Source organism: Nelumbo nucifera, chromosome 2, assembly GCF_055504915.1.
Source record: "Nelumbo nucifera cultivar China Antique chromosome 2, China Antique-T2T, whole genome shotgun sequence".
Lineage (NCBI taxonomy): Eukaryota > Viridiplantae > Streptophyta > Magnoliopsida > Proteales > Nelumbonaceae > Nelumbo > Nelumbo nucifera.
Window position 1 is genome coordinate 72,609,914 of NC_142650.1, and position 13,366 is coordinate 72,623,279.

The following is a 13,366-nucleotide window of genomic DNA, read 5'->3' on the forward strand; positions in this document are numbered from 1 at the left end:
GTGATCGGGGATGCACTCTCTCTGATGGAAACCAAAACTGTCAGTAGTTGATTTCAGCCGTTGAAGTACATATATATATTATGGTTTCAAAATATTTGCAAAAGGTTTTAACTCCCGGGATCCATGTGAGTAGAGAGTGCAGCACTGTACCTTGCAGCCGAGGGAGAGGTCCTCTTTGTCGGGCAGTGTTTAATCATTATGGGTTGAGAGGTTAAGTGTAAGACCATTCAGGGTAATACCTGATGGGCTAATTTTGCATCTGTCCATAGTCCTTGGGTTTTTATAAGGTGGCTTGACCCAAGGACCATTTAGTGTAAATGTTGGGCCCATTAAGAGCCCATGGTGATGGACTCAGGGGTTCACTGTCTCCTACAGTGAATTCGGCCAGGCCTTGTAACAAGAGGCTGGGCTGAATCCATGTGGCTGATGTGTGGATCAATGTTTGGGTCCCACGATACAAGGATAGCCAACTGGGCAGTAGATTAAGAGGTTAAGTGAGCACATAGACTTAATGGGCCTAAAGCCGAACTCAAACTGGCTTAATAAGATTAATTAAATGAGGGCGGTTCTAGGATTTGGATCAGCAGATAGGATAATGGATTATCCCTATCCACTTGAAGAGTCCAGATCCAAATAAATATTTAGATCAAGAAACTCCTAATTTGATTAGGAAGGCTGATCTTTATCTACAGATAAATAAGAGATTATCCTTATCTCTTAAAGAGAGTCCAGATCTAAATAAAAGATTTGGATTAGGAAACTCCTAATAGGATTAGGAGAACCTCTCTTTAAGGCTATAAATAGGATAGCAGGGCGAACCTCTATATACAACAGATAGTCTGTTGAATTAAGAGATAAGACAATATACAGTTCGACTGCTTCTTTCTTCTGCTCTTGTTCCTGCTCTTGTCGCCCTACCCAGTTCGATCTCCACCAGCGGGAGTGATCAAGAACGGTTCTTGATATTGCCTTTTGCTAGAAGAGGCAATCTGAAGTCATGCTCACCAGCCCTCCATCATATTCTTGTTGAAGAATTCGGTTCTTGCTGAAGAACTGTCCTGCTGATTCTACTTCACCTCGCACCGTGTCATCTTCGGTGGAAGAAGTCTTTGGCCTTCTCCTTGGGTATTCACCTTCATTGGGAGTTTACTATTACTCTGTATCAGGTATATTCCTCTACTCCCTTTTGGTTTCAGATCTGGTCCCGTTTGGTTTCAAGATTGATCCTAGAAAATGCAGTTTTCTAAAATCGGGAATGATTCCCACATGGGAGAGAGAGAAATTTTTGAAATTTCGCCCAACCTTCCTACAGGGTTCGGACATCCATATGATGGATCTCTCATCCTTTCAAATAGGAATAAGCTGGTTTGGGAAATTATTGAATGGATACCTGGAGAAGTGAGAAAAAATGAACTGCAAAGGAGTGCGGAATGAAGGTGAGAGTAGGAGGGAGGTGAAGGAGAATTTAGAGGAGTCCAGTAGAGAGGATTCTGTTGCAGAATTTGTGGGTAAATTGGGATGTAAACTAAAGGACCCGAGAATGGATTTTGATAGCAAATGGGCGAGAAATGTATGGAGGACATGGGGGATTAGATGAATGGCTGCTCCATCCTAGGGATCCTCTGGAGGGGTTGTGACACTGTGGAAGGAGGATGTGTTGATGGGGATGGAGGAATTAATAAGCAAATACACAGTTTCTCTGAAATTTAAGCAAGTAGAGGATGGGTTTGAATGGGTGCTAACGAATGTATATGGACCAAACAAATATAGGGAAAGGGTGGAGTTATGGGAGGAATTGAGTGATGTTAGGGGTTTGTGGGATGGACTGTGGTGTGTGGGAGGGAACTTCAATGTGGTTAGATTTATAGAGGAGACTAACAATCCCAATCAAAGTATTACTACAAGTATGAGGAATTTCAACCTATTTGTGGATGCCTTTGAACTTAAGGGGATTCCTTTATCCCATAAGACTTTCACCTGGTCTAATCTTTAGTCGAATCCACTTTGCTCCAAATTGGATCAGTTTCTTTTCTCCACAGACTAGGAAATACATTGGGGCAATTTATCCTCTAGAGCACTCCCAAGGCTTACTCCGACCAATGGCCCATTGTGATCTATAAGGAGGAAAGAGGGAGAGATGGGCCAACCCCATTTAGATTTGAAAATATGTGCCTACATCACCCAGGATTCACAAAGAGAGTTAGGAAATAGTGGGAAGAGTGTCACCCTTTAATGGAATGGGAAGGTATGAGGTTTCACAAAAAGCTCCAGTTCTTGAAAGCAAAGATCAAAGAATGGAATCTACTGGAGTTTGGCAGAACTGAGGAAAGAAAGAGTACATTGATGGATCAGATAGGGGCCCTAGATTTGAAAGAAGAAAGAGGAGATTTTGGAGAAGAAGACAAGAAACAATGAGGGAGACTAAGGAGGTAGCTAGAGGATTGTGTGCTTAAGGAGGAGATTAGTTGGAGACAGAAATCTCGTTGTAAATGGTTGAAGGAGGGAGACAAAAATACAAGTTTTTTTTCATGCGGTAGCAGGAGGAGGAAGAATTCTATTTCTAGGTTGGAAGTTGAGGGCTCAATCCTCACTCATCCGGAGGAGATAGCAGGGGCATTTATAAATCACTTTAAGTCCATCTTTAGGAGACCTTTAGGTGAGAGGGTTTGGCTGGAAGGTTTGGATTGGCCAAGTATTGGGGTTGAGAACAGAAAAAGTTGTAAAGGAGGTAAAGGAAGTTGTTTTCTCCATGGAGAGAACAAAAGCTCCGGGATGAGATGGATTTACAATGGCATTCTATCAGGATTGCTGGGAAATGTTGGAAAAGGATTTAATGATAGTGTTTGATGAGTTTTATGGGAGGGGAGTGATTAATCCTGGGTCGTACTCCACTTTCATTGCTCTGGTCCCAAAGAAGAAGGATGCCTTACACCCAAAAGATTTCAAACCTATCAGCTTGGTTAATAGTTTGTATAAGATAATTGCAAAGGTGTTGTCTCTAAGACGAAAGCTAGTATTACCTACCATTATTGCACCAAACCAAGGAGCCTTTGTGAAGGAGAGGCAAATAATCGATCATATTCTCATTGCAAATGAAAGTCTGGAGAATTTTAAGATGGGTAGGAAGAAGGGAGTGGTTTGTAAGTTGGACTTAGAAAAGGCCTATGACTTGGTTGATCGGGCTTTTCTGGAGGAAGTGATGGTAAATTTTGGGTTCGGGGGAAAATGGTGCAAGTGGGTCATGGGATGTGTTAGTAACTGCCACTACTTTGTGTTAGTAAATGGGATAGTGGTGGACTTTGGTTTTGGCAAGAAGAAAGATCTCGATCAAGAGATGAGAGGAGAAGAAGAGAAGAAGAAGGAAGAAGAAAGAAGAAGATGAAGAGAGGAGAGAAGAGAAGGAAGAGGCGAAATATTTAGACCAAAAACATAAACTGGCGGTGCCCAGGATTTGTATTTATAAGTTAGGGCGACTACTTAAAAATTAAAAGGTTAAAATAACAAAAGTGCCCCTACGGCACATAACTAAGATTTCATCACTCCCCCTCAAGTTGGGGCGTAGATATCAATCATCCCCAACTTGTCACAAAGATTATAGTGTCGCATGGAATTTAATCCTTTAGTAAGGATGCCTACCAGTTGTTCCTCAAAGCTGATGTAGGGAGTGCAAACTTCTCCTTTTCCAAATTTTCCCTGATGAAGTGTTTGTCAACCTCTATATGTTTAGTTCTATCATGGAGAACAAGGTTGGTTGAAATGTTAATAGCAGCCTTATTGTCACAGTATAATGGCATAGGATCACTGAGAGGAAAGCCCAATTCACCCAAGAGATTCTTTATCCATAGAAGTTCTGCCACACCATGAGACATGGCCCTATATTCAGCTTCTGCACTCGATCTGGCCACCACACTTTGTTTCCTACTCCTCCAAGTAACCAAGGTTCCCCCAACAAAAGCACAATAGCCACTAGTAGATTTTTTGTCATCCACAGAACCAGCCCAATCTGCACCAGTATAAACCTCAACTCTCATATGCCCATGTTTTCCAAATAGGAGTCCTGTCCCAAGGAATTTCTTCAAATATCTAAGAACTTTGTGTTGTCTCCAAGTGTGTGGCCTTGGGAGCATGCATAAACTAACTAAGGACTCCCACTGCATACGCAATGTCAGGTCTTGTCATAGATAGGTAGAGAAGTCTGCCCACCAATCTTTGGTACTACTTTATATCTGCTATGGGCTCATCACTGCAATCCTCGAACCTGTGGTTTCTATAGGAGTGTCAGCAGGTTTTGCTCCAAGGTTCCCCGTATCTTTTAGGAGATCAAGAACATATTTCCTTTGGGAGATGAAGATACCCCGATTAGAGTGGGCCACTTCAATTCCAACGAAATAACGTAAAGGCCCCAAATCCTTCACTTCAAATTGGGTGGCCAAGAATCTCTTCAATCTTTGTATCTCTGAGTCCCAATCACCGGTGATAATAATGTCATCAACATACACAATTAAAGCTGCCATTCTTCCTTGCTCTCTCTTCACAAAGAGTGTGTGGTCAGACTGGCACTACTTAAAACCCATCTCTTCAATCTTTGTATCTCTGAGTCCCAATCACTGGTGATAATAATGTCATCAACACACACAATTAAAGCTGCCATTCTTCCTTGCTCTCTCTTCACAAAGAGTGTGTGGTCAGACTAGCACTGCTTAAAACCCATCTGTTGAACTGCATTGTGTAACCTATTGAACCAGGCCCTTGGAGACTGTTTTAAACCATACAAAGATTTCTTCAGTCTACATACTTTTTACTCATCTCCTTTAGCACGAAAACCTGGAGGTTGGATCATATACACTTCTTCTAAGTCACCATTCAAAAAAGTATTTTTAATGTCCAACTGATGAAGTTCCCAATCTAGATTTGCTGCTAAAGAAAGGAGGACTCGAATAGAATTCATTTTTGCTACAGGTGCAAAGGTTTCCGCATAATCAACTCCATACACCTATGAAAAACCTTTTGCAACTAGCCGGACCTTGTACCTGTCCACTGTGCCATCTGCCTTATGTTTCGCAGAGAATACCCATTTGCACCCCATAGGTTCCTTTCCTTCAGGAAGATCTACCAGCTCCCACATGCCATTTTTGTGAAGGGCATTGATCTCCTCCTTCATTGCATCCGTCCATTCAGGAGCAAGTAAAGCTTCTGCAACACTCTTAGGAAGGGAAACACTGTCAATAGCAGAGAGGAAAGCACGGAAAGAGGGTGAAACATGTTCATAGGATTAGGAAAGGGCCATCGGGTGGTGTGATTGATTCAGCCCCTGAGAGTTCTTCCTCTTCGGGCTATTTTTCTTGTGCCTCCTTTTTCCAAAGCTTAACTCAAGCCTTATAGTTCCATTGGCTCTTCCTTCCCTGTGAAAGAGGTCTGGTGTAAGCCTATTCCCCCAAGGGTTGGGAGTTTTTGTTGGGAAGCCTTCTTGGAAAGATTCAACACTGGTGATTTGCTTCAAAGAAAAAGACCCAAGATTTGCTTATCCCTGCACTGGTGTATTCTCTGGAAAGCTGATGGGGAGACTGGTTATCACCTTTTAGTTGCTTGCTTTTTTGCCAAAACAATATGGGACTGGGTTTTTTCTCTTTTTGGGAGGAGAGGGAACCCCCCTATGTTTGTGCAAACTCTGTTTTATTCATCCTTCTTCAGGTGGTATTTGAGAAGAGGAAGGGCCATGTGGAGATGCATAAGGGCTGCTGTGTGTTGGACATTGTGGGAAGAAAGGAATTCAAGGATCTTATCAGATAAGGAGAGGAGTATTGGAACCGTAATAGAGGTGATTCACTTAAGGGCAGCACAGTGGTTAAAGACTTCAGATCTTCTTACTGACTTTACTCTGGATGACTTGATGAGAAACTGGAAGGAGATTGCAAATGCTGCTCAGATTAGAACAGGGACTAGTCCTTCTTGGACCCCTCCCCCTAATGGTTTTGTATAACTGAACTTTGATGGCAGCAATAGAGGGAACCTTGGACAATCTGGTATTGGGGGAGTCTTCAGGGATGAGAAAGGGGTTATTTCAGCTATGTTTTCAGGCCCTATAGGGGTAGGCCACTCCCTCAGGGCTGAGATTTTTGTGGTTCTGGAGGGAATAAGAAAGGCAAAGGAGTTGAATACAAGGAAACTTGTGGTTGAAGGTGACTTGCAGGTGGTAGTAGGATGGCTACAATAGGATAAGGCGGGGTTGTGGAACTTCAGCAATGAAAATAAAAAACTACAAGTGGCTAACAAAGGGGATGGAAGTGAAGTACAGCTGGGTGAAGAGTTCTGCTAAACTCTCTTGCAGATGGGTTAGCTAAGCAAGGGGTGGCTCGGGATTCTTTATTTTGGGCAAAGTTGTAATTTCTTCTTTTGCTTTTATGGGGGCTCCTGCCCAACCCGGGGAGTTAAGAAAGTTTATCTCCCCTTCCTTGTAATTAATTCTGTTTATTATTAATGGAAAGTTACTGTTATTGATCAAAAAAAGGAGAGAAAGAGGGGAAAAGAAGAGAGAAAGAAAGGAGAAAATAGAGAGGAGAGAATGAATTACTTTCTCCCCTCTCCCCCAGGAAGCCAGATCTTATTTATACCACAAGATGGAATGCAACTGACTAGTCAATCATGGCTCTGATACCAAGTAGAGGTATGTAAAAGAAAGAATGAAAAAAAAAAATAGAAGGGAAAGAAGAGAGGTTGAGAGAGGAGAATTTTAGCATTCAAATTAAGGGGTCTCTCTCCCACACATTGTATTATATATTAGAATGCAGAAATTATGGCATTACCCGTGATAACTTGATGTCGTATATCACACATTATAATATTGTAAAATCCTTATTCAAACAGTTAAAATTTGAGTGGACCCAATTCCAATCCTGTGTAAATTCTGGAAGTTGGGTACCTGACTTGCACCCCTACCTAGATTGCTGGTACCAATTTTGGGTAATGGCCTTTTTACATTTGCATGTGAATCCTGACTTGTATGCTGTATGCTAGTTTTACAACCTCAACCACCTTCTAAAGGATTTCTTATTTCAAATACCTTAATTGTTATAACCAATACCTTAGCTGCCGTTCAATGAACTGTCACAAATTGAAATACATTCCTAGATGTACTTTCAATGATGGTATGCTAGAATGCTGTAACTTTTTTACAAGATTGATTAAATATAAGCTCCAATGCTTCAAAATTTTTCCATTTAGTTGATATTCTCCTAAATCAAGAGGCCTGACCCAAAGAATTCCTTCACAATTATCTTCCAACTTGCCTAATATATTTTCCTTTTTGGTTGGATTATTGAAAATCAAGAATCTGAAATACAATAGGCATAGTTATGTAGATTCCTTAAGACTAATAGATCCAGGTGCTTGGACACCAATGTTAACACCTGGTATTGGGCACCAAGCAACAATCAACAAACAAATTTTGGCACTCCACCAGGATTGTCAATCCAGTGAGGTGATGACTAATCGTATAGGCCTCGCTGAGGTAATGTGGCAATTGGACAACTAGCTGACTAGTCCAATCACTAAATATGCTTGAATTTAACATAATGCAAGAGAGTTTAGACTATATATATAGATGTATTTGGTTGTTTTCTGCAGTCAATTAAGTGAACAGAAATTGCTTTTAGCACTTTGTGCCTTGGTGTGACTCCATAAACTACCTCAAAGGTGCAACATCTCTTAACTATGGGTGTAGCTCCAATCTCAAATTAGAGTTCTAAGGTAAGATGCCAAACACACTGGTTCAAGGCTGTCCGGGTCAGCCTATTAAACCTTTATCCTAAAATCCTTCTCCATTATTTTACCACTCTTGGCTACTACTATGAGCCTCTAACCTAGCTACATACCAATTATAGCATTTCATAAAAAATTGTTATGGCATAATTTTCTTATACTTCTCTCAGTTCCTATCAAGTACTTATACTTGATAGTTATGCCATAAAAAATTGTTATGGCATAATTTTCAAGGCTGTCTGGGTCAGCCTATCAAGTACTTATACTTCTCTCAGTTCCTAGCACTCCACAGATTCTGGTTCACCAACTTCAGCTTTTAATTTTCTTCATTCTTTTGGTTGTACTTCCAAAAAGTTGACATCTAATAAATTGTTATGGCATAATACAAGAGCAGCTGAACTGTGGAGCATTTTGGAGGAGAGAAATGCAAGTTTGTTTGAAAACAAAGAACAAGAAGTGGAAAATCTAATTGAACTAATTAAAATAAAAATTGCACATTGGGTTCTGATGGGTTCTGATAGAATGAAGCTTAACTTTGATGGGTGCTGTTTAGGCAACTCGGGTGAGTGGTGTGGGAGGGGTGGTAAGGCACAAAGAGGCACTGTTATGCTGGGCTTCTCTGGTACTGTTGGCTTTGGAAGTTCCTTGAGAGAAGAGCTGATGACTTTAATCCAAGGTCTCAAGCTGATAGGACAACAAAACTGGAGAAACATACTACCAGAAGGAGATTGTCATGTTGTTATTTCCTAGCTTACTTCAGAAGAGGAACCAATGTGGAGATTTATAACTTCGGTTAGGAAAGCCAAATCCATTGGAACCAATCTAAACTACTCGTTCAGGTGGATCCCTAGATCAGCTAATACCCTAGCTGGCAGGTTTTCTAGAGCAGGAGTATCCATACAAGGATGTCTTTGGGGAATGCCAGGGCCTGGGGGTTCACTTGTAATTCTAAAATATTGATTTCCTGCATTATATGGTCAATTTGATGCTATTTGTATGTATTACCTCTGCTGGCTAGTCTAGACAAGAAAGCGAGTTTCTAGCTACATTTAATTATTAAAAATAACTACTGATTTCAATTTCACTGAAGAAAATAACTAGGTAAATAACATGGCACTTGCATTTAGTTATGTTTTTGTCCCTGAGTATGTTGCAAAACCTATAAAATAAATGCACTACTATTACATTCAATATAATGCTTATTGATTAATATGAAAACTATTAATTTTGTTACAAGTATTTAAAATTCACCATTCAGTCCACAGCCTAGTTCTTAAGGTTCACCGAGCTTGTTCATGTCAGATTTTGAAACTGGTACTGCATGAATGCACATTAGTTACAATAGAAAGGTTTGGACAACCTGTTTTGATATAAAAACTGTAAAAGAAGAAGAAAAGAAAGAGGAGAAAAGGTTTCAGCTAAGAAAGAGAGAGATTAGATGTAGAAGAGAATGGGAGAAGCTCAGAATTAGGTCCGGCCGCCCCTTTCATTAGATTATATACTCATAAATAAAAGAGAGTACAAAGACAAGTATGTCCTTAGTAAGTCAGCTACTTGTGAGAACTTAAAAACATTCTTAACTTAAAAGATAAACTAATGGGCCTAAGGCCCAATAACTCCCTAACTATGCTATGTAAATAAAAAAACATGTTGTATCAGCCCAAAACTCAACAGTTACAAATCTTCATCTTAAACCATGGGAAGCAACTATTTTGCCATGCAGATATTCTTCTTCTTCTTTACCTTGATACTTTATGACGTGAAAAAGCATCATTCATTTTTTAAACCTTTGTAATATGTTGGAAAAATACATTTTACTAATCTAATTTTTTAGATTATCCTGGAGTATGACCAAAATTGAAAATTTTCATTAAATACACTGATATCATGTTAGAATGGTCAAGAAAAACTATTGATATTATGTCAGTAAATTCCATGCATATGAAGCTTCATGATTTGTTCCTACTCGTCTAATTTATCATTCTCCTGCAGATACAAATAAGTATTGCATCTGATGATGCTGCTCAAAGGAGCATAGTTGATGCAGAAAATCTCAAGACATGTTCAGATGAATCTTTGAGGACAGTGATTGAGATCTGCATAAGGTGCCTGTCTAAAGAACTGATAGATAGACCCTCAATTGAGGATGTTTTGTGGAACCTTCAGTTTGCATCTCAGGTTCAAGATGCATGGAGGGGAGAATCCCAGAGCAGTGAAGGGTCACCAGTCCCATATTCCCATCCTTCAGTTCTACAGCTCTCAGTCCAATAGCAGCTAAATATAAATCCATCTTCCACAAATTCCAGTTTGCAAGGTAAGGCAACATATTTGTTCATACCACTGATTTTTGTTTCAGATGCTAGTGCATTGTTACTGGCAATTGAATTATATTATATTTAGTTGTAATTCAAGATTTAAACTAAAAAATTGTATTATTAGCCTATCCTTTTGATCTTCTACTTAATATTAAAATTTTAGTTTCTTATAATGTTACATTAACACAGACATAGGAATTGGAATCCAATGCGTGTCCAGGAGTCTGATTTTGCAACACAAAGAAACAAGGATTCACAGACATGTCTATAGAAAAGGACCAACTTTTAAAATAGGCCATATATTTTTAAACTTTAACATTATAAACCTATAAAAAAAGGTCTGAAAGATTGTTTTTATTACTTAATAACGTTTTATAGGAAAAATGACATTCAGTCTGTAGATTAGCTGTTCATTTATGTTGAATAAACAAGGGAAAAAAAAAAGAAAATCTGAAACAGAAGTGCCCTTCAAGAATCCATGGATTATCAAGAGTCCAACGCATGTCTGACATGGACACTTCATCCATTTAGGAGAGCCTATGCAAAGAGAAAGGTAGAACAGACTAGTTTTCTTATTGAATTGAGTTTCCTTTTACTGTTAAAAAGAACAACAATTTCATTTCACTCTCCAAAGCATTATCAAATTCAGACAGGAAGATAGAACAGGAAAAATTAAAGGAGGAAAAAACTTAAGTTGGGCTTTGTCTTGTTGAAAGGCAATGAAAGCCATAAATTGCTAGAGTGGAGGACCAAGTATATGTTGATTGAGGCCTAATCTAGTGCACATTAATAATATTTATAAGAATGATTCAGACTTAAGCAGAAAGCATAAGAATAGAGAGAAGAGAGAAAAAGAGAGTGTAGACAGCAAGAAAGAATTAAACTCCTCTCCAGTTTGGTGGAGACACTAATTGAGTCCCCACCGCTAGTGTGATATGCATAGAGTATTAAAATAAAGACAAACAGATCTGACCCTAAAGTTATAAAAGGAGTCAGACAATTGTACCCTTGCTTAAACATGGGAAATGTTTAGACTACCCATGACTTAACATGCCCAACTAATCATAAATTTTAATACTTCCCGTTAAGCTATAACTCCAGCTTGTTACAAATGTAGTCCATTCTACTTCTATAAATCTTTTTAGTAAATAAATTGGCAACTTCAGGCTTCACATAGGGCATAGAAATTTCTCCACTTAGAACCTTTTCCTGTACAAAGTGGTAGTCAACTTCAATGTGCTTTTTTGTTTCATGAAACACTAGGTCGGATACAATGTGTACAGTTGCCTTGTTATCATAGAATAGCTTTACAGGCTATGTGATAGGGATCCTAATCTCGCTGAGGTAATGTGGCAATTGTACTTCTTACTCTTCCACGTCACCAAATTATGTCCTATGAATGTACAATTTCTAGTTGCCAACCGTCTATTTGATGATGATCTAGTCCGTCTATATAGGTATATCCTTCTAGTTTCAAGTCCTTCCTAGTAGTATATAATAGCCCATGTCTTGGCACACTTTACAAATACCTCTATACCCTTATAACCATTTACCAGTAAGGTACTCAAGGATTTTGCATGAATTGGCTCAAAACACTAACTGTTGGGAGTGGTAGATTGGGTACTAGGGGTGCTCACGGTTCGGTTAACCGAACCATGGGCTTATTTTTTAAACCGAACCGGTAACCAAAACCAAACTGAAGTCGATCGGTTAACCGGTTGACTGGTTCGGTTTTTTATATTTATAATATATTATAAATAAATATATAATAAAAACTATAAATACATATAAAATATTATATTTTAAATAATAAATAATATATTATATTTTGTAAATATATATAATGCATATTCATTAATTTGTAATATATGGTTAATATAAAATATATATGAAAAATATATATAATATACATATAATATATAGAAATATTTGTATACCAGTCGGTTTGGTTAACCGCTGGTTTTTATATTGGTTAACTGAAACTGAACTGGTACCTTTGGTTTTTTAAAAATACCGAACCAACTGGTTCGGTTAACCGGGAATTTTGGTTCGGTTCGGTTTTTTGGTTTTTCAGTTTTTCTTGCTCACCCCTATTGGGTACAATCTTAATGTTTGGCATTTTCTCACATAAAGAAGCACTCTCAGACTCAAGCCCACTTTCTCACACCTTGCAGCCTGAGATTTTACCATTACACCAAGTAATGGCCCCTTAATATCAAGTTGAGTAATGGTAAGATAATTCAACTTCTCAACCAACCTTCTGCACTTCCCAAGGTCTTCAAATACTCTTCAACGAGATCAAATACATATTTTTTCTAAGAGAGATTACTGCCTTTCTTAGGCCGCACTACCTCAGTGCCCAAGAAATACTTTAATTATCCAAGGTCCTGGTGTGGAAAGCTGTTTGATACCACCTATATGGCTATATCATACCTTATGACTAAAATATCATTAGCATAGACCACCAACACAATATCCACAGTTATAATGTTATGACTGAACACAGGATAATCAACATGGAATTGCTTCAACCCAAACTCTTGCACCATACTATTGAAGTGGCCAAACCATGCCCAAAGAGATTATTTCAGCCCATATGTTGCCTTCTTCAATTTGCATACTTGTATTCTTGTATTCCTCTGTAATGTCATGGTTCAAAACTAGTAGCCCACCCATTTCAAAGCTAGACGTGTATTCTTGTATTCCTCAGTAATTTCATGGTTCAAAAACAGTCTATTTCTAAGGGTAAAATTGTAAATTTCATAGTTTTAGAGACATTAGTGAATTGCTCCAACTCAAATTATCTTATTTTTTCAAAGCATCTGAAAGGCAAGAAAGCATTTCTGCCACCTTTCAGACTTCAGAGACAAAATAGTTTATTGATTTTTTAGACAAGATTTCTGATTTATCAAATGCCACCTTATCATCCATACCTGGTATGAGGCAATAGGCTCCAATCCCAATGGGGATGCTGTTATGCATGGCTCTTCAAAGAAAAAAAAAACATCTATTTTTGGGATTACTTTCAAACCCCAAATAATTTTCAAACATGACTAGTTAACACAATTAGACATTATCATGAGCCACCTACTTAATTTCCAAACACATTAGACATTATCATAATGTCAAAAATATCCCTAACAATTTCTAAAGTGGCCTGCATTGTCCCTTTAAAAGATCGAGTGAAACATTATTGTCTCGTTTCATCTTCTCGATCGCTGCTCACAGGACAGAAGAACCTGACGCCATTGCTTCAAATCGATGATGATAAAAGGTGAAAAAACAGAAGATTT

The 13,366-nt window shown here is 38.6% G+C and overlaps 1 protein-coding gene across 6 annotated transcripts in view; it reads left to right on the plus strand.

Annotated features, from left to right (window-relative positions):
* LOC104604140 (Leucine-rich repeat protein kinase family protein) overlaps window positions 1-13,366 on the plus strand; it is a 37,038-nt gene that overhangs the window by 22,731 nt on the left and 941 nt on the right. For 3 of the 6 annotated variants that reach the window (XR_736335.3, XR_736336.3, XR_016083041.1), the window contains exons 8-9: window positions 9,751-10,072; window positions 13,302-13,347. Coding sequence is in view for 2 of the 6 variants with exons in the window: in XM_010268383.3 (XP_010266685.1) it covers window positions 9,751-10,029 (279 nt within the window). In the remaining 4 variants the exon portion in view is untranslated. Of the gene's footprint in view, window positions 1-9,750; window positions 10,073-13,250; window positions 13,348-13,366 lie in introns of all 6 variants that reach the window. The other 3 variants (XM_010268383.3, XM_010268384.3, XR_016083042.1) reach the window with 2 other exon arrangements.